Below are 21,361 nucleotides of genomic sequence, written 5' to 3' on the forward strand. Positions count from 1 at the left end.
GGCAACCACATTCCAAACAGGATATGTATGTTTGTATTTGGAGGGTGGAGAGTGGGAAAAAGAGGGAGGGAAAGGATGTTTAATCTGATATCATGTTAAAACCAAGCGAGGAAAAGAGTGGGTGGCAGAAATGTATCCCTAATATTTATGGAATACCCATTATTTGCCAGACAATATTCTAAGCACTTTTTTGTCATGGACTTCTTTTTCTTTATTTTTTTATTTCAAAATTATACATGACTACCTGGTCAAAATGTAATCGTATTTAAAGTGTACAAAATTTAAATGTATGTTCATCCAAAAAAAGGTGAATGACATGAATGTAAAAAAATTTAAAAATTCAAATTATTTAAAATTTATTTATTATTATAATAATAATTTATTATTTATTTAAATTATTTAAAATTTCAAATTTAAAAATTTTTTTAAAAAATTCTCTTTCTTCTACCATAGTCAAAGTGCCCTTTCAAAACTAAAAGGCAAAATGAAGTTATAGTTAATCACTATCAAATTTTTAGTCAAAGATATTAAAATAAGCTGAATGTTTTATTAGCTTTATAGAAAATTCAGTGACGTCTTCCTAAATAATTTTATAGAACTGTTCACACTCTTTGCATTCAATGTTCATCTATTTGCCAATGAAAAAGTCTATTTTGTGCTTCCCAGAGATAATGTTTAGATCTATATACATATACATTTAAGGGTAAAATGAATTCCTTAACATTACAAAATGCTCCTCAGACACTGGGCAGCATTAGTGAATGTGGTGCTAGTTGATGAGGATCCTCAGAACCATGAATTGGAACACAAAGAGAAGCAAGAAAACGGCTGCTTGGTACTCTGGGAAAGAATACTTTGTTATGCAAGAATCTTTTGCATTCATGCTTAGAAGGAGGATTTGACAAGTTAATTAATTTGTCTTTTCTCTTACCTAAGCATTCCTGCCACTCAAATCCTTCCTGCACTCCAAAACTGTGCCTCTTTCACATGCAAAACTTCTCAGTATTCCTATGCAGGCGCCTTCGGTTTCCAGGCTCAAGGACAACAGATGCGAGGAAGTGAGTCTCAGGCAAGGGCTTGATCCTGCTGGGTAGAAGGGTGAAGTCTAGGTTTATGGGGTTGCCCTGTCTGAAGCTCATACCAGGTGACAAGTGACAGAGATGCCCCCGCCTCCACTTTGTCTTTGAGCATTTATGACACGAGGGATTCTTTAAACTGTGGACCCCAGTGTAGAGGCTCCTTTTGCCTGAGGCCAAGGGTGATTCTGCTTTAAAAACAAATTAAAGAGCATGCAGTCTTTAATGGGAGTATCAAGACTATTCTTTTTTTTTTTTTTAAATTAATTAATTAATTAATTTCTGGCTGTGTTGTGTCTTCATTGCTGAGAACTGGCTTTCTCTAGTTGTGGCAAGTGGGGACTACTCTTTGTTGCAGTGCACGGGCCTCTCATTGCGGTGGCTTCTCTTGTTGTGGAGCACGGGCTCTAGGCACGTGGGCTTCAGTAGTTGTGGCTCGCGGGCTCCAGAGCAAAGGCTCAGCAGTTGTGGTGCACAGGCTTAGTTGCTCTGCGGCATGTGGGATCTTCCCGTACCAGGGATCGAACCCATGTCCCCTGCATTGGCAGGCAGATTCTCAGCCACTGCGCCACCAGCGAAGCCCAGGACTATTCTTAAAAGGCAATATTACAGTGAACTCTCAGTAAAGATTGAGCTAGAAGGCCATGCTATAAGGCCATCCTTCTACTCCAAGCATTTCACATGAGAGTTTAGAAATAAAATACAAAGAGAAAGTTTAATAAGATGGTGACCATGACCACTGCCACATCACATTATACTCAGTAACTGACTGAGTTGCAAAAGAGACATACATGTGAGAGATAAGGTCAAAAAAACTCAAAGAATGCATAGGAGAGTATCTTTACAAACACGGGCTAGGCAGAGTTTTTAAATGGGACACATGGAAGCACTAAACATAAAATAAAATACTAACAAATCAAACCCATAATAGTAAAAGCTTCTGATCATCAAAGGACCCTCAAAAGAGTAAAAGAGCAAGTCACAGACTAAGAGATTTGCAACATATATATCCATCGAAGGATTCAAATCCAGACTGTACATTAAAAATCTACCACAAAACAATAAAAAATGGGTAAAAGACTAGCACAGACATTTATTTCACAAACGATGGACATCCTAGATGCCAAGACGCAAATGAAAATGTGCTCATTGTTATTATGCGTGTTGTAAATGCTAATGAAAACCACAAAGAAATATACTACTCAACAACCACCAAAAGAGTGAAAATTAAAGAAATCGACGGTAGCAAAGCTTTATGAGGAGGTCGGCGCTGTCATCCTCACACAGTGTGGCAGGAGTATAAATTGGTACAATCATTTTGGGAGGAACAGGACCTATTAAAGCTTGACATACACTTTCCCTATGATTTAGCAACTGTCCCCCCTAGGTATATACCCTGGAGAAATAAGCATATATGACAATGAAAAGGCACTATAAGAATATTCATAGCAACTTTATTCATAGTAGTAAAAAACTGGAAATGTTCATCAACAAGAGAATGAATAAACAAACTGTGATAGTCATATAACAGAATACTACACAACCATAAAAATAAGTGACAGATGGCACATGGAACAACATGACAGATATCATAAACGTAACGGTATTCCAAAAAAAAGCCTGACAGCATGAGTCCATGCTGTATGGGCATATTTACATGAAGTTCAAGAACAGACAAGACTAATCTATGATGATGAAGCCAGAATAATGGTTGCCTTAGGGTACTGACTAGAAAGGGGCAAAAAGAAGCCTTCTTGGGTGTTGGGAATATATTGTTATATCAATCTGGATGGTGGATGACAAAGTATATGCATATATAAAAATTCATTGAGTTAGACAATTAATATGAGCATGCTTACTCCAATGTTCATAGCAGCACTATTCACAATAGCCAAGACATGGAAGCAACCTAAATGTCCATCAACAGATGAATGGATAAAGATGTGGTACATATATACAATGGAATATTACTCAGCCATAAAAAAGAACAAAATAATGCCATTTGTAGCAACATGGCTGGACCCAGAGATGATCATACTAAGTGAAGTAAGTCAGACAGAGAAGGACCAATATCATATGATATCACTTATATGTGGAATCTTAAAAAATAATACAAATGAACTGATTTACAAAACAGAAACAGACTTACAGACATAGAAAACAAACTTATGGTTACCAAAGGAGATGGGAGGTGGAGAGATAAATTAGGAGTTTGGGATTAACAGATATACCTTACACTACTATATATAAAATAGATAAACAACAAGGGCCTACTGTATACCACAGGGAACTATAATCAGTATCTTGTAATAAACTATAATGGAAAAGAATCTGAAAAAGAATAGATATTTATGTACAACTGAATCACTGTGCTGTACACCAGAAACTAACGCAACATTGTAAATCAACTCTAATAAAATTTTTTTTTAAATTAGTGTGCTTACTACAGGCTTTATTTTGTAAATGTTGAAAAACATGAACAAGAAGGACACAGCCTGCCTTAGAGTGTTGACTTCTGGGGAGGCAGGCACTGGGAAACTGAGATAAAGGGAGTTAGGAAGGAGGATTTCTTAAACTAATAATATATATCTCTCCGGCAAATGAAAACATTAAGAAAATGTGGTTGGTGAATGTACAGAAATTAAATCACTCCCTTTATTTTTCTATATGTTTGAAATATTTTATAACATACACATTTTTGTGCTTTGGGAGGATGTCATGTTACTATGCTTCACACTTTTGTTTGTTTGTTTGTTTGCTGTTTTCACCCAAAGTGGTTGTTGATGTATAGCACCTACTTTATAAATTTTGAAACACTCCACTCTGAGCTTTGATTTTAGACCCAGAGGGTCAGCCAGACAAGACTTAAGATTAAGGACTTGAGGAAACAGATTTTCCCTTGATAAGGAGACCCTAAACTAGAAAACCTGTCCTAAAAATCTTTTTCTTAATTTGTGAAATTGTGTATGAACACTTTTATAGAGTTAGGGAATTAGACTCCCTCTTATGTTTATTTTAAACAATAATCTGGCACTAACATTAGTAAAATTCATGTTATTCAGATTGTTAGAGAAAATCTAGGTCATACCAAAGTTTGGTTCTTTGGAAATTTGATTTTCTTATATAATTTTCAAGTTGCTCAAAGAGATAGATACTCACATATTGCTTTAGAAAAGCAGTCAGCCATTTAGCCAGAGTTCAGAAGAAGGAGACTTCAATTCTTTTACTTACTTTGTACCTTCATTGTAAATGGTAGGTAGGCTGATAAAACAGTCATATGTGTTAGTAATTATAAACAGAAAACAAAAGGGAAAAAACCCTCTCTTTTTACAAGGGCAGTGCTCAGCCAAACACATTTAGGCCTATTCATATTAGGTATGAAAACTGCTATTAAGAACAACTAAAAATAAAAATGAAAAAAATAACCCTAATGGTATTTGCTGCATAGTTAAGACTCACACTGGAAATCATGATTTAATTGCAAAGATGCTTGAAAACCAGGGACGGAGATTTTATGTTTCCCCATCCTAGGATTGATTTCATTATTGTTTTCTAGTAATTTTTCTTTAGACAGATAGATTTTATTTTAGAGGTTATTAAAATAAATGTCCAGTGATCACAGCCACTTTCTCCAGTGGGAAGTTGGCCCAAGCCTAAGGCATCTGTCTCCTTCTTCTTTATTTTATATTCTCATCAAGCTGTTGTCTCTAAATAAGCAGGTGGCTGTGCTGGGAGGGAAGGATGCCAGCCATTGGCCACACACTGGGCCAAACCTGCTGTGATACTCCCTTGTCCAGACTAGTCCTTAGAGTCTGCATCTTCAGTGGGGACAATTTCAATCCATCCGTGGGCTTCAGGATGTTGGTGTATTATAGAAGGTGGCTAAGAAGGAATATGGCAAAGAGGTACTAGATGTTGGAGTAAAAGCAAATGGTCCCCATCCTTCCTTTCATAGATGGGAAGGCATCTCCAGGCAAAGGATACTAGATGAATAGGGCCAGCCATGCTGTCTGGGGGAAGGTGTCAGGCAAGACAGCAAATGCAAAGGCCCTGAGGCAGGAAAAAGCTTCCTGAGTTAGGGTGGAGTAAACCACACAGCTGGGAGAAGGGCCTGGAGAGGTAGGCCTTGCCAATCAGGTTATGGGGTTGTGATTGTATTTTCAGTGTTATGAGAAGCCCTTGTGGGATCAGGTTTGCACTTACAATTTTTTAAAAAAATTTTATTTTTATTTATTTATTTTTGGTTGCATTGGGTCTTAGTTGCTGCGTGCGGGCATTCTCTAGTTACAGCGAGTGGGGGTTACTCTTTGTTGTGGTGCACAGGTTTCTCATTGCGGTGGCTTCTCTTGTTGCAGAGCACAGGCTCTAGGCAGCTGGGCTTCAGTAGTTGTGGCACACGGGCTCAGTAGTTGTGGCTCATGGGCTCCAGAGTGCAGGCTCAATAGTTGGGGCACACAGGCTTAGTTGCTCCGTGGCATGTGGGATCTTCCTGGACCAGGGCTTGACCTGTGTCCCCTGCATTGGCAGGCGGATTCTTAACCACTGTGCCAGCAGGGAAGCCCCTGCATTTACAATTTTAAAACTCTATCATGAAGAGGGGGATCATGGTAGAGCAAGGGAAGCAGAGAGTGTCCGGTTTGCACGTAGAAAGAACTACTACTATTTATTGAGAACTTCCTTTGAGTGAGGCACCGGGAATATAAAAATGAGAAAAAGAAGTTTTACTCTCAAGGGAGCCCAGTAAAGGCAACAACATTTAGGAGTCGACTGCATATCTTTCTAAATCTTTCTCTGGCTTTTGCATTTTTATATGCATTGACCAAACACATAGAGAATTGTACTTATATGCCAGTGTGAGTTTGCTTTTAATATAGATGGTATTATACTGTACAGGGTTAATTCAGCAGCATTTCCTGGAGATCTACCTATTCTATTACATTTGTATAATGGTCATTCTTTGTGATAGCTGCATACTATTCTATAGTATTAATAAGCCGGAACTAACCTCCAGGGGTCAACCTGCTCCCTCAATTCCTACTCCCCAAGCCTTTTCTTTCCTAATTGTGGTTTGCTTACCTCAGCAAGTTGCATTAAACTAAATGAAGATGTAAACTGAGGCAAGCTTGAACTACCAGAAATTGAGATTACTCAGGAATAGCATGGGAATTGCAATTTAAGGAAATGCAAACCACAGCAAGCTAAGGGCAACTGTGCTGGTGTGTGGGTGGGCTGTATTTATGGGGTGGGGGAGAGCAAAGACAGGGAGTCTGGTTGCAGTCCAAGCAGTAAGTTCATTGGCTTGGACGGGGAAGAGACTCTTGGCGCTTTTTCATTGGTCAGGAGGTAAATCTGGGTCTTCTGTGTAACAGCCTTTAGGGCAAATCAGTCTCTCAGTTCCTAAATTCCAAGTTCCCTTCTTTTCAGGGCACATGCATGAGATTTCCATTTTAGAGGGACATCCTTTCACAGTTGTGAATACTTTGTAAATGAAAACATTGCCTTTTCTTTTCTTGGAGCTCACTTCATAAAAAGGAGTGCACACAGGAGCTCACCAAATGCTCACAGCAGCCTAATTATGCAGAGGCAACAAGCCTCCTGAACTCTTTGCCCTTGAACAGTCCTTGCCTGGTGCTCATAACACATTTTGAATAAGGCCTTGAAACTGTGGGCCTTCGGCCTAAGGCAGTATGTCATCTGGGTACTCTGAGCAGGGAAATAATGAAAAATAATATTCAGTCGATGTCACAAGCCATTCACCATTCAGACAGTGATGGTTTTCAGGGCCGGTTGAAATGAGGTTGTTTTCTTCTGCTTCGAACATCCTGGAAATAGCCTGCCTCCTGAATTCCCGGGACAGCTTGGGAGGAAGGGGTGAGGGATGAGTTAATATTGAAGCTGGGCTCCCCCCCGCAACATTTTATGATGAAAATTTCAAACATAGACGATTTTAAAACCGCACAGTGAACACCCATATACCTACTACCTAGATTCAACTCTTAACATTTCACATTTCAGTCTCCTTGCTTTATCATGTATCTGTTCATCTGCCTATTAGCACATTCACAGATGCATCAATCCATCTTTTTCTTTTTTAACATCTTTATTAGAGTATAATTGCTTTACAATGGTGTCTTAGTTTCTGCTTTATAACAAAGTGAATCAGTTATACATATACATATGTCCCCATATCTCTTCCCTCTTGCATCTCCCTCCCTCCCACCCTCCCTATCCCACCCCATCTTTTTTTTTTTAATGCTTCTTAAAGCATACTGCATATATCACGACACTGCACCCCTAAACTTTCAGCAGGAGCACCACCAACTAGACTTTAATATTAAATTTTTTTAATATATGAGGGATATTTTTATCCAGTGAAATGCACAGATCTCAAGGGGGCCATCAGTTTGACAAATGCTTACATTGTGGAACCTAAACCCCTATCAATATCTGCTGACTTCATGATATTGGATTTTGTTCATGGGATATCAGTCTTTAAGACTCCCATCCAGCTTAGGCAAGAATCATAAAAATCTGCAAAACACCTCAGTAGAGCCAGAAGCGAGTAACAGTGGTAAAGCGGAGCACATCAAGCTAAGAAAAGAAGCCCCAGGTAACTGTCCTGGTGGAACCAGGGAATCTACAATTTCAGACCGTGAGACGGGACTCAAGTTGGGAGAGGTTATTTCCTTTTGTGCCGTCTAACGTCTGGATCTACAAGCTTAAAAAAAAAATGTTCATTTTTACATATCACTTTGCATTAAAAGTCAAAAGAACACAGAGAATCTAGGAAAAGGATAGAGAAAATTAACTGGAAAAAACGGGATGGGAAGGGGAATATTTCCAGGGAAAAGCACATTTCTGCAGGCGGTCTGGCCGGAGCTGGGCAAGAGCTTTACGGTATGTAAAGAATTTGATAATACGCACATTATGACCCATATTATATAGAAATTATGACTCACATTACAAAAGCAGGGCACTTTTTGAAGGGTCCTGAGATACAGTGCTGGGCTTTCAAAAACTGCTTTAGAGAGGCCAACCAAAGGTTCACAATTTCAAATGAAAAAAAACTGAAACGTGGTCTCCGAATTACTAAACACCACCTTCAGTGTCATCAACAATGAAAACGACAGTTTGCAACAGTTTCAACAAAGTTGAAAACGCTGAGTCGAGTTTTTTCCTTTTTGTTCTTTTTTTTTTTTTTTTTTAAGTTTGAGGCCAAAATCAACACATTCTTTTGGATGCTGCTTAATTTTTTTTCATGGTTAATATGCATGCTGGTGATATCAAAATTGAAAACTATGGAACATTATAGAAAAGAAAGTAGTGAGGTTATACTCCCACTCTGCAGAGATGAGACCTATTAGCAAACTTTCCCCACTGCGCTTAGTTTTCATTGTGACCCTGCTTTTGGGACGAAGTTCTTTTAACAACCAGCACTTTTAAACAAAAATTACAGAAAATATCGATTAACAACAGTCTTTTCCTTCCTCTGCCAGATGCAATCCAGAAATTGATTATAGGATGAAAGCGTTCTCAATTAAAAGAGAGAAGGTGGACGGAAAAGTATCTAAAAAGAGAAATGGAAAACATCACGCCTTTATTTTGGTGAACTGGCAACAAAGAAAAGGATTAGCATGGACGGTACTTTTCAAAATTATATTTTTTTTCTCTGGCTCCCGCTAGAGTGGAGGAAGTTGCCTCTGTTCCGAGAGAGGGTGGAATGGAGCGGAGAAACAAATGATGGGAGTCTCCTCCGCGCTCCTCCCGCGCCCCCTCCCTCCGCCGGGTCAGCTTGGGGGGCGCGGGGTGGGCTGCCGAGACTGAGGCGGCCAGCAGGTGCCTGGGCTCCGGCCCCTGCTCCCCTCCCCCTCCCCCTTCCCCCGGGCTTGGCCTCGCCCCCTGGCGGGCGAGCGCAGGGTGCCAGGGGCGGGGTGGGGGGGCACACGCCCTGCAGGCAGCGGGAAAGAGCCGGGGGGCGGGGTTCTGGCCCCCAACTCTACCGAGAGGCCGGTGCCCGCCGCCCCAGGGCCATGTCGGCGGCCCGGGCGCCAAGCGGGGCCCCGGGGAGGAGAGCCGGGGGAGGGCGTGTGCAGTGGCGGCGGCGGCCGCGGAGCCGCTAGTCCCCTCCCTCCTGGGGGAGCAGCTGCCGCCGCCGCCGCCGCCACCGTCAGCGCGCGGGCCGCGGCCGGAGCGAGCCGGGCGGGTGGCGCGCGGGGGAGGGCGGGGGCGGGGAGGGGGGTGGGCGCAGGGGCGGGAGGGCGCGGGGGGAGGGTCTCGCGCTCCTGGCGACCAGAGCCCGAGAGGGAGACCCTGGCGGCGGCGGCGGTGGCGGTGGCGGCGGCGCCTGACACTCGGCGTCTCCTGCCGTGCTCCGGAGCGGCATGTCCGAGGCTGGCGGGGCCGGGCCGGGCGGCGGCGGGGCGGGGGCCGGGCTCGGGGCGCTGCCCCCACCGCCCCCCGCGCCCCCGCCCGCGCCGCCGCAGGGCTCCCCTGGCGCCGCCGCCGCCGGGGGTTCGGGCGCCTGCGGACCGGCGACGGCGGTGGCGGCGGCGGGCACGGCCGAGGGGCCGGGAGGCGGCGGCTCGGCCCGGATCGCAGTGAAGAAGGCGCAGCTGCGCTCCGCTCCGCGGGCCAAGAAACTGGAGAAACTCGGAGTGTACTCCGCCTGTAAGGTACGCGCTGGGCGCCGGCCCGCCCGAGGGGCCGCGGCCGGGCCCGCGGGACCCCCTCCCCTCCCCCTCCCGCCCCCGCCTCCCGCCCGGGGCCGCGGCACCGCGGAAGTGCTGCTGTCGCCCGCGCCCAATTAGCTGCTTCTCGGACCAGAGTGCTGTCGGGTGGGAAGGAGGGATCGCCGCGACCGAGAGCCTTTCCTTCCTCCCCCTTGGAAGGAGTTCCCTCCGCCTCCGAGCTCGTGGGATGCCCTGGGGCTTTGTTGCTCTGTAGGAGCTCGCCGGAGGCGCCTCCCAGGGAGTGGAGCGGGGCCAAGGCAACATCTTTTGGGGGACCTGAGCGCCCCCTCTCCGCCCTCCTCTCCCCGAGCCCCACTGGGGGGAGCTGGGTGGAAGGAGTGAGGCTGGAATAGGATTCCGGACTCCCGGCGCTTTGGGAGCTCGAAGGGGCGGAATGCGCGGGGTGAGCGGCGCAGCCCCAAGCTAGGGTCCTGGAGCTTCGGGCGCCCTCGGCCGGGGGCGGAGGCGCTGCGGCGCGCGGTGACAGCCCAGTCATGACTGTATTTTTACTTGTTTAGTTGAAACGCTGCCCCAGCCTCTCGGGGTGTAAACAGGATTTGGCAAGGTGACGGCCCAGCGCGGCGGGCTTTACTGCTCAGTTTGAGGACGCGCGTTTCTGGCCATCCCCTCTCCACCCCAGCTCCGGGCACCCCGTCGCCCCTTAGCTGCAGATCCAGATGTGGGCGCCGTGCTCCCGGGGTGGGAGCACTACCCGAGGCCGCGGGGCAGGCTGGCCCTGCGCTGTCAGCAGCGGCTTTGTTTTGACAGGGTGACAGCTGAGGGGGGCGGGGACTTGGCCTTGTCAGCTCCTGCGGCCTGTGGCTGAAGCGGGGAAGAGACACACACACACTCACACACCTCCCCTGTGTTCCTCCCGCCTGCTGCCAACAGGGTCAAGTTCCCAGATTCCAGATTCCCATAACCCAGATGCAGTTGGCCACGTCTGAATTTGGGCGTAAAGGTTATTAATCCTGCTAGATCCTCGGTGATGCTGTTTTTAGTATTTACAGGAGCTTCTCAACCTCAGTGGAATATCTGTACTTCCTTTCTCCACGTCATTCACATCCTCTTGTGTATGTTGAACACCTACTGTAGACCCTGCATTGGTTCAATACATAGTTGTTGAGTGAACGTAGGATCTAGCCCAGTGCTTCTCAAACTTTCGTGTGCACAGGACTCTTCTGGGGAGCTGCTTAAATGCTGATTCTGCATCAGGAGGTCTGGGATAGGGCTGAGAGACTGCATTTCTAACAGACTCTCAGGTGATGTGATATTAGTCCACCGACCACACTCCAAGTAGTCAGACCCTAGTTCAGACCTGGACAATATAAGATTATCCCATTTGAATTCAGCCAAGAAAGTGAAACTGTGAAACAGTAATGCCACATGGTTGGCGTTTCTGAAGACAGAATGCAAAAATGATCCAGTGGGGAGTGTGCTTTTAAGAAAGGTGAAGGGGTAGGAATTGGTTATGAAGGGCATTTGACAAATGAGAACAAGACCGGGAGAGTAGTGGGCCGAAGGGAGAACTGTACAGAGATAAGAACGGGGTCAGTTACTCGGTTGATGTGGCATTTTGCAGCCAGAGTGGGCTCAGGTGGGAGCCGTGTCAGCTCTGTGTTTCTGTCCTGGCTTTTTATTGGGTTCCCATGATGAGCATCTTCTTTCCCTGCTACCACCTGAACATCTGAAAACTTTCCTGCAGTTTTGGTCCTGTCTAAAACCATGAGCATGTGTGCCCTGCTTTGATATTTTTGATCCTTTTCAAATTTCCATGAGTGAAATGTAGCGCCTTTTCTAACATTTGTGAAATGTAGCGCCTTTTCTAAAATTTGTAACTTCAGTGATTCATGTTCACATTCACAACCAAACCTATAGGAAGGGAAACCTCTCTCATTTAAGGTCTCTCTTCCTGCCCCTGGGAGACTCTGAATGTGTCCACTTCTATTTGCCCATTCATTCAGTAAGTATTTAGAGGGATTCCCAACCGGATGCCAGGCATTGTGCTAGATGCTGGGACAGTGACACCCAGAATCTGTCCTTCTGGAGCTACTGACCGCGTGTGTGCATGCACTTGCATGCATGTGTTGGGTGAACCAATTACAATGAAGTTCGAAGAACCTGCTTTCTTAAGAGCACTGTTGGAATTCAGAGCAGGGCATTCACGGGCAAGAGGCATGAAGGGTGGGTGGGGTAGGAAGGGCTTCCTGGAAGAAGTGTCAGTGGCTGCTAAGGACTCTTAGCGGGGCAGGGTGCGGTCAGCTGAAGCTTCTTGTAGTGGAGAAACTGAAAGTAGTTATGAAAGCTTGGAGTTGGGCCAGCGGGAGCTAAAGTCCGTTGGCGGCGGCCACTAGACTGGTGGAGGCGGGTGTGCGCGGCCAAGAGGGAATCCAGGAATCTTAACATTATCTCAGATTTGCTTTTTTTTTTTTCTTTTTCTTCCAACTGTGCTTGATTGAGTGTGAGGAGGTGCAAGAGAGTAGAATCTGTATTTCTTTCTCAGCTTGTCTCTACCCTTTATGTAAGAATGCCCCAAAGGACAGATTCTCCTGCCTTTTGTCACTGACTGGCCACTTAGCAAGTTGGAGAGAATAGAGAGGTTAGGGAGTGGGGAGGGCTCTGGGAAGAGATGAAGTACTTTGCTGGGGGTGGGGGTGGCTACTGAAAGAAAACAGGTCCCAGACCTGATAAAAGATCTGGCCTGTAAACTTCACAAATGAAACAGAGAAAGAAGGGAGCTAGCTCACAGCCCAGGGAGGTGCACCACACCCCAGCGAGAAGGGAAAAAAAAAAAAAAGAAACAAACAAACTTGTTTTGCAGGATCCAGAGTAGAGCTCTTTGAACTGTGTCCTGGCACAGGTCGCTCATGTGACACAGCCAGACTGATCATTAAAAATGTAAATCTGACCATGCTCTGCCCCTACTTAGGACCCTTAATTTCTCTTTACGAGGGGTCCACAAGACCCTGTGTGGCCTGGCCACTGCTATCTCTGGCCCCCTTTCAGGGCCTTGCATGCATGGTTCCTTTCTACCTCAGGGCCTTTGCACACACCGTTTACTGGGACCAAAAGTTCCTCTCGCCTCACTTTCTTTTTTCTTTTTTCTTTTTGACCACACTGTGCGGCATGTGGGATCTTAATTCCCCAACCAGGAATTGAACCTGCTCCCCCTGCAGTGGAAGCACGGAGTCTTAACCACTGGACTGCCAGGAAAGTCCCTTGCCTCACTTTCAAACGAACTCCCAGCTCTTCCTGCAAATCTCAGATTCCTTGCCTGTCCTTTACAACCCTGGCCAGCCTTCCCATTCTAAATTTTCGGAACCCCCTCTGTACTTACTTTTCCTAACTGGTGGTTTCATCATGATTTTTAATTGTGTGATTATTTGATATGTGTTTGTCACTCTGAATAGATCCTAAGTGATGCAGTTATTGACTGGATGAATGAATGAGAGAAGAGAAAACGGAGGAAATTGATTAACTGTTAGAAGAGCAGTAGTGAAATTTTAGCCTGACCACTTCTTGACAACTGGGCAGAGAGGATTTTTTTCACATAGGATTTTTTCTAAAGGATGTGCATAGGACTGGATTTTTAGTGTTATAAAAGGAGCCCCGAGTAAGTTATGAGTAGCCCAAATCCACATCTATTTGAATGAAAATGTAATTTAGGTAGTAAAAAACCAAAAACCAATGACTGACTCTTCCTAGTGAAATAGGCCATTTTTACATGAGGGGAGGCTGGAGGGAGTGGTGGCCAAGAGCCACCTGAGTTCACATTTGAGGTCCAGCTGTGTGACCTTGGACAAGGACTTTACCTCAGCCTCCATTTCCTTGTCTGTAAAGTAGGAATAATAACCCTCACCTCACAGCCTAACAGTGAGGATTTCAAATGAGTTCCTGTGTATGAGGCATCTGGCAGGTGTCTAGTCCACCCTGCGTTTTCTCAGCAGCTCAGAATAGGGGATACCCTGTAAACTTGGGAGTCAAGAAAGAACATGGGGCTTAGTCTCCTATCCCAGTTCTGCCACTTTATGGTCTTGGGCACAAGTCACTTAGTTTTCCTCTGAGCCTGGATTGCTTCCTCTCTAAGATGGAGACCATGACTCCAACCTTGAAGTTCAAAGGTGGAAGGTTCCCCAAAGTTCCTGGAACCTAAGCATGTTGAGTTCATGCTGGCAAAATGAAATTGCCTGGTGCTAAAACAAATAGAGTTACAAATGTAGAAAACAAACTTATAGTTACCAGGGGGGAAAAGGGGGGGGAGGTATAAATTGGGAGATTGGGATTGACCTATACACACTCTACTATATATAAAATACATAACTAATGAGAACCTACTGTATAGCACAGGGAACTCTACTCAATACTCTGTAATGACCTATATGGGAAAAGAATCTAAAAAAGAGTGGATATGTGTCTATGTATAACCGATTCACTTTGCTGTACAGCAGGAAACTAGCACAACATTGTAAATTCACTACACTCCAATAAAAATTAAAAGAAAAGAAATTGCCTGCTGCTGTACTCGGTGTCCCAGTCAGGGGCTGCAAAGCAGTTATGGAGAACTTTGCTTTGATTCTGGGCTGAGTGCCTTACTTAGAGACTGACATAGGCACAGGACTAGAAAATTAGTCTTCATTTAAAAAATAATTGTTTAGGGCTTCCCTGGTGGCACAGTGGTTGAGAGTCCGCCTGCCGATGCAGGGGACACGGGTTCGTGCCCTGGCCTGGGAAGATCCCATATGCCGCGGAGTGGCTGGGCCCATGAGCCATGGCCTCTGAGTCTGTGCGTCTGGAGCCTGTGCTCCGCAACAGGAGAGGCCACAACGGTGAGAGGCCCGCGTACCGGAGGAAAAAAAAAAAAAAAAGGTTTATGATCTAGAAGTGACACTGGCTGTATAATATGCAGTGAACACAGGCAGGGGCACCACCATAAGAGAAAAAGCTTCCTACGTTGGCCAGGGGGCTGCGGATGGGGCCCTAGACCCAGCCTTCACGTTAGGGGGAGTCCTGAATGCCTGTGTTTGTATTTGTCAGTCACTCCTCCTGAGAGCAAGTTTCTTTTCCAATGTTCAGTATCTAGAACAGTGGCTCTTACCCAGGAGCTGTTTTTTGTTGGTTTTAAAAAAATTTATTTATTTATTTATTTAGGGTCTTCATTGCTGCATGCGTACTGTCTCTAGCTGCGGCGAGCGGGGTCTACTCTTCACTGAGGTGCATGGGCCCTAGGCATGCGGGCTTCAGTAGTTGTGGCTCGCGAGCTCAGTAGTTGTGGCGCATGGGTTTAGTTGCTCCGCGGCATGTGGGCTCTACCTGGACCAGGGATCGAACCCATGTCCCCTGCATTGGCAGGCGGACTCTTAACCACTGCGCCACCAGGGAAGTCCCACCCAGGAGCTGTTTTGCCCTCCAGGGGATGTTTGGCAAGGTCTGGAGACATTTTTGGCCATGGTAATTGGGGTGAGGGAGCACTACTGGCGGCTAGTGAACAGAGGCCAGGGATGGTGCTAAACATCCCCAGATGCACAGGACAGCCCAGGACAGCCCCGCAGACACAAAGAATGATCTGGCCCCCATGACAGTAGTGCTGAAGTTGAGAAACTCTGCCTTGGAAGAGAATCGTATTGCCCCCAAATACCATAAATACATTTGCAGTGGAGGAGAAACAAATGCTTTTCATGTTAATTTGAATAACACTCAAAACCTGAAAAGTCTCACTTTGTGAATCCTGGGCATATATTTTTTTAAAAATAAATTTATTCATTTATTTATTGGCCGTGTTTGGTCTTCCTTGCTGCGCGCGGGCTTTCTCTAGTTGCAGCGAGCGGGGGCTACTCTTCGTTGTGGTGCGTGGGCTTCTCATTGTGGTGGCCTCTCTTGTTGCAGAGCACGGGCTCTAGGCACGAGGGCTTCAGTAGTTGCGGCACGCGGGCTCAGTAGTTGTAGCTCATGGGCTCTAAAGTGCAGGCTCAGTAGTTGTGGCACATGGGCTTAGTTGCTCCGTGCATATGGGATCTTCCCGGACCAGGGCTTGAACCCATGTCCCCTCTTTTGGCAGGCGGGTTCTTAACTACTGTGCCACCAGGGAAGCCCCCTGGGCATATTTTTAAACAGCTATATTGTGGTATAATTTATAGATCATAAAACTCAGCAACTGTAAGTGTGCAGTCAGATGCTCTTTAGTAAATGTGTACAATTGTGTGTGCATTACCACAGTCCAGTTTGATAACTCTACCATTCCCCTCGCCTCCCCCCACCTCTGCAAAGTTCTGGTGGTTCCCCCTGACCAGTTTCCCCCACCGTGGGCACCCTTTTTTTTTTCGGTACGTGGGCCTCTCACTGTTGTGGCCTCTCCCGTTGCGGAGCACAGGCTCCGGACGCACAGACTCAGCGGCCATGGCTCATGGGCCCAGCTGCTCCGCAGCATGTGGGATCTTCCCGGGCCGGGGCACGAACCCATGTCCCCTGCATTGGCAGACGGACTCTCAACCACTGCGCCACCAGGGAAGCCCTCGTGGGCAACTTTTTAAGGTGATATTTTGTATCAGTTGATTGTTGGTTTGCAAACAGAAACCCAATTGAAAGTATCTTTCTGGAGACTCTTAGATCATCAGTATTGTTATGACAAAGCACAACACAGGAGGGGGGGGTACATTAAATCTTTTAAAAAACTCAGTCTCTAGCCACATGAATCTAATGCAGATGATTATTTCACGTGTGGTAACTTCTCTAAAAGGTGGTATCATGGAGCCAAGCACACAGGCAAGATGTCTCATTTGGCAGGCACCATGCAGAAAGTGAGAAAGATGACCAAATTGAATTATGTTTCCTCCTAAACTTTCAGGGAAGATGGAAATGCAAGCCTGCAAAGCCTTTGGATTGCAGTTTGCAGTTTTCTGTAACTGAAAAAAGTAGTTTATAGGACAAAACAGTACAAAATCTGCTGAGGACTGTTTTGTTTTAGGATGCTCGTGCTTGAGTGTAGCATTTTGTGATGCAGTGCTCGTGGAGTTTTGTTTGTTTGTTTTTACCATTCAGTAGGTCTAAACCTAGTTACCTGTCCACATAGGCAGTATTTAGTTCTGTGTCCATTTAATTCTGTAAATCCACAGGTCTGACCCATCATAGGGAACACTGAGGGTAAAAGGGTAAAATATACAGTTTCACACCGGGTACCTTGGAACAATCAGATTTCATCTGCTTCTCAGATGAAAGACCTGGATACTCAGCACAGTGCTGGTAAAATTTGGATTTCCAAGGCTCAGTGGCTTCTGATGGAGTTTGTTTGTTTCTCCATGAGAGGAAGATAGCTATTTAGGAATGGTTGTCGATGGCTTCTGGCTCTGGATGGTTTCCTACTCCTAATTTGATTCGATTCGGGCGTTCGAATCTGCCACAGCACCTGTGGTAGAACTGCAGGCGTGCCGACCACCTGGCGACCTGGAGAAAACCTGAAGGATCACTCCTCCCACCCCTCCGGCCGGCAGGTGCCCCTGGGCAGTTCCTTAACGGCCTATCTTTCAGTTTCCTCATTGGTGAAGTGGGAGGCAAGGTGCCACCTCATCAATTTACCGTGAAGATGAAATCATCTAGCATATGTGACAGTTCTTAGAACACAGGCATTCCACAGATGTCTCTTTAATTTTTAAAAACTTTCCATTGGTATCAGCAGTTTTGTCGTTAGTGTTTTGCCACTCCACCTGGGGTAAGAGAAAGGCAGGGAAGGTCATTTTACTAGCAGGGAACTGGGACCCAAAGAGGTTCAGCAGCTTCATCCAGCTGCAGGGGTGGCTCAGGGGGAAGCTGCCCAGAGAGGCTCTCTTTCCAACGTGCCCTCTGCATCCTCTTCCCAGGCATTCTCATGGGGTGGAGAGGATGCTGTCCTTCCATATGGTTTACAGAGGGGACTTCACTTGTGGCAGGCATTCTCCTGCTCTCATTTGATGTTTATTGTACTCCTATTGAGAGGTATGTTCAAAGGCTTTTCCAGTTCATTGAAACTGCAGGCCATAAGGCAAACAAAAAGTGTTCTTTATGACTGGCCCAGGGCAGACAGATGCATGCCCTTGATGGTTTTAAAGCTGACAATCAAGAATGGTCACTGGGCTGGCCTGAGAGAGTTCCCTGCTGAAAGAAGATGAAACAGATATCTACTCAGGCTGTCGAAGGTGCCAGATGTGCCAGAGAGGTAAGGAATTGCCCGTCCTGGGCAATTTAGAAGTCCCCAAATAGCTCTGTATAAGACTGCACACACAGCAGTATTTCAGCACAATCCAGAGGAGTCATTTTTTAAAAACCTTTTTTTTTTTTTTTTTTTTTTAAGAAGATGTTGGGGATAGGAGTTTATTAATCAATTAATTTATTTTTGCTGTGTTGGGTCTTCGTTTCTGTGCGAGGGCTTTCTCTAGTTGCGGTGAGCGGAGGCCACTCTTCATCACGGTGCGCAGGCCTCTCACCATCGCGGGCTCTTTTGTTGTGGAGCACAGGCTCCAGACGCGCAGGCTCGGTAGTTGTGGCTCATGGGCCTAGTTGCTCCGCGGCATGTGGGATCCTTCCAGACCAGGGCTTGAACCCGTGTTCCCTGCATTAGCAGTCAGATTCTCAATCACTGTGCCACCAGGGAAGCCCCCTAAAAAACTTTTATTATGCAGACAGTAAAGTGCTCAAATCATCACTATGTATGAAGATTTGGGGAATGAATTTTTACATATGCATGTGTCTATGCAACTGCCGTCCAGATAAAGCACCTGTAGAGTGTTTCCAGCACCTCAGGGGCCCCCTTGTGCCCCCTCCCCACCTCTGATAACCCTTATCCTGATGTTTATTGCCAGAGATCAGCTTTGCCTCTCTGAAACTTCACATCAGTGGCATCGCATGGTTTGGGCTCCTTTGCCTCTGGCTTCTGTCACTCCATGTACGTCTGTGCGCTGCAATGTGCGTTGTTTTCTATAGCCCTACTTTGTCAAGACACATGTGTTTAAGCTAAAAAACAAGTTAAAAATTGCTAACCATTTCCAGAGTGGAGGTCATTGGATGTGGACATCTTCCTAAGATGAATTTTAATTAGGCTTTTGAAAGAAAAGATGGGAATTTGATCTCTGGGTATACTGGGAAGAACCCATGAGGGCAGGAAGGTGGATGGGAAATCCAGGAGGCGTACTGGCCAAGCAGACATAGAGAAGGATTGGAAAGGAGAGGCAGAATGTTGGGGGCTGTGATGTCACTGCTGCGGAATGCCCAGCCTGCGTCCTTCCTTCTCTCCTGGAGTCTGCGTTGGTGAGCCCTTACTGGTATAAATATCATGCTAAGTCCTGCTATTACCCTTCCTTGATTCTGGAAGTTGACTGGAGTTATACACTGTGTCCTGTAAACCACACAGAGTCATACGTATTGGGTGCAGTGGCGGGGGTTCCTAGAAGGCTGGCTGGAGACAGGTCCAGAAAGCTCCAGTGGGTACGGACACCTCTGTTATTGGCCTAGGGGATGGAGATGCAGGACAGAGAATGTTTCTTCCGGTTTATCCCCACACCATCTCCAGAACTGTGTGCTGAGGCCACTAAGGGCCACCTTCTCCCCAGGAGTGGCAGTGAGGAACACAGATTACTCTACAGCCTACAGTTTTTCCATAACAGCTCATCCTTGAAAATGTGTATTAAATATTTAAGATGAGCTTACTATTTAATGGGATCATATGGACCGTAAAGTAATCTTTTCTGTAATTGATATAGTTAACACAACGGGAGTTGCATCTTTTTTCCTTGTGTGTGCATGTACACGGAGGTGTTATACCTATACCATGTAGTTATTCATGTAAGATTTATTTCTGTGGGCTGCTCTGGAAGATTGCTACTCAGGGAGCTTCTGCCCAAACCCCTTATGACAACTCATCACCTAGTTATCATCGAAATAGAATCAAATCCTTTATAATGACGAATTGCTTTCACCTCGGGCTTCTAATTGGCATGCTGGTACCCCCTGCATCACACACTTTTCTTCTCCAGGTATTGGTGTGGCTTGTTGTTAAAATTCATTCTGGTCTGTTCTCAAATGCCAGCTTCTCAGAGACGCCTCCTGACCACTCCCCCACCCCGCCAAAGTAGCAGTACCCCATCACAATATAATTTTACCTTGGTTTGCTTTCCTTTATTGCATTTGTCAGTACTTGGAAATCACATATAGTTTCTTGTCTGTTTCCCTTAGGACAGTGGAAGTTCCCTGAAGCAAGGACTTTGGTTCATTCCATATCCCAGGTCCATGGACCATGTACACAGTGGGTGTTCAATCCATATTTGTTGACTAAGTGGGTCATATTCACAGGCTTTGTGAGGTTGGAGGAGAGGAAGCTGTGTTTTAAAGACAAGGAAACTGGGGCCCAAGGAGGTTTTGTAACGTGCCCACAGCCGTGTGGTCAGCAGCAGGGCAGCCCTGAGCTGGGGCTGGAGCAGCATCTTCCAATACTCGGCTCACGGGGACCTGATGACATGCGGTACTTGTCTGATGGCCTGGACTTTTGCTCAAGACAGAGCAAGAAGGAATCAAACCCACTTTTAATCCTCCTCTGAGTGAATGATGTGAACTTCTCTGACCCGCATTTCCTCATCTGCAAATTAAATGAAATTTGCACAAGGGGATTGTGAATATTGTAAGACCAGCGGGTTAAAACCTAAGGGGGGTGGGGAGGAAGGCCCTACCGTATATTCTAAAAGTCTAAATTATGCTAGTGAACTAAAAAGATCTCCTATAAAGGTATGTTTCCTAACTACTATTTATATTTTTTGTTTCTTTGCTATCCACTTAAACTAAAGGCTACAACACGCTTTCTTTAATTTGTTCTTCTGTTTGTACCCAGAGGCCCAGACACAGGGCTTATTATTATTATTATTTTAATTAATTAATTAATTTTTGCCTGCATTGGGTCTTTGTTGCTGCGTGTGGGTTTTCTCTAGTTGCAGCGAGCGGGGGCTACTCTTTGTTGCAGTGCACAGGCTTCTCATTGCGGTGGCTTCTCTTGTTCTGGAGCATGGGCTTCAGTAGTTGTGGCACGCTGGCTCAGTAGTTGTGGCTCGCAGGCTCAGTAGTTGTGGTGCGTGGGCTTAGTTGCTCCACGGCATGTGGGATCTTCCCGGACCAGAGCTCGAACCCGTGTCCCCTCCATTGGCAGGTGGATTCTTAACCACTGTGCCACCAGGGAAGCCCTGGGCTTATTTTTTTTTAATCAGGAGACAAATGTATTGATTTTGGAAAACAGTGGGAACGATGTCGCTAGTGATCCCCTTGGCCTGACACACTACCTAACCTTAGGAGAGGAGGCTTTCTGTAATCTCTTCAGTGACCTCAGGTGTGTGGAGATATTTCCATGAACTCTACACCATCCTAAGCAGCCCCCTCATGCCCTGGGCCTGCACAGCCATCTGTGAGGCTTCTGTGGTACACAGGAGATTCCAGAAGTACAGGGATGATACCTGACTAATACTCTAGTGATTGATGGCAGCGGCAGCTCTATCTGTTGTTTGCGTTCGCTGTAACAAGCTGGTGTTGAAACTGGCTGGCAGAATGCCA

General features: G+C 45.9%; 2 protein-coding genes across 3 annotated transcripts in view; one reads left to right on the plus strand and one right to left on the minus strand.

Annotated features, from left to right (window-relative positions):
* Positions 1-9,459, minus strand: part of PP2D1 (protein phosphatase 2C like domain containing 1) — a 39,452-nt gene extending 29,993 nt beyond the window's left edge. Inside the window, 1 exon segment of the mRNA XM_067033488.1 lies at positions 9,386-9,459. Within this exon segment, the coding sequence (XP_066889589.1) occupies positions 9,386-9,459 (74 nt within the window).
* Positions 9,363-21,361, plus strand: part of KAT2B (lysine acetyltransferase 2B) — a 104,115-nt gene continuing 92,116 nt past the window's right edge. For both annotated transcript variants that reach the window (XM_059064113.2, XM_059064114.2), the window contains exon 1: positions 9,363-9,748. In XM_059064113.2, coding sequence (XP_058920096.1) covers positions 9,458-9,748 — 291 coding nt within the window. In that variant the 5' untranslated portion in view covers positions 9,363-9,457. The remainder of the gene's footprint in view (positions 9,749-21,361) is intronic.

Source organism: Kogia breviceps, chromosome 5 (genome assembly GCF_026419965.1).
Source record: "Kogia breviceps isolate mKogBre1 chromosome 5, mKogBre1 haplotype 1, whole genome shotgun sequence".
Classification (NCBI taxonomy): Eukaryota; Metazoa; Chordata; class Mammalia; order Artiodactyla; family Physeteridae; genus Kogia; species Kogia breviceps.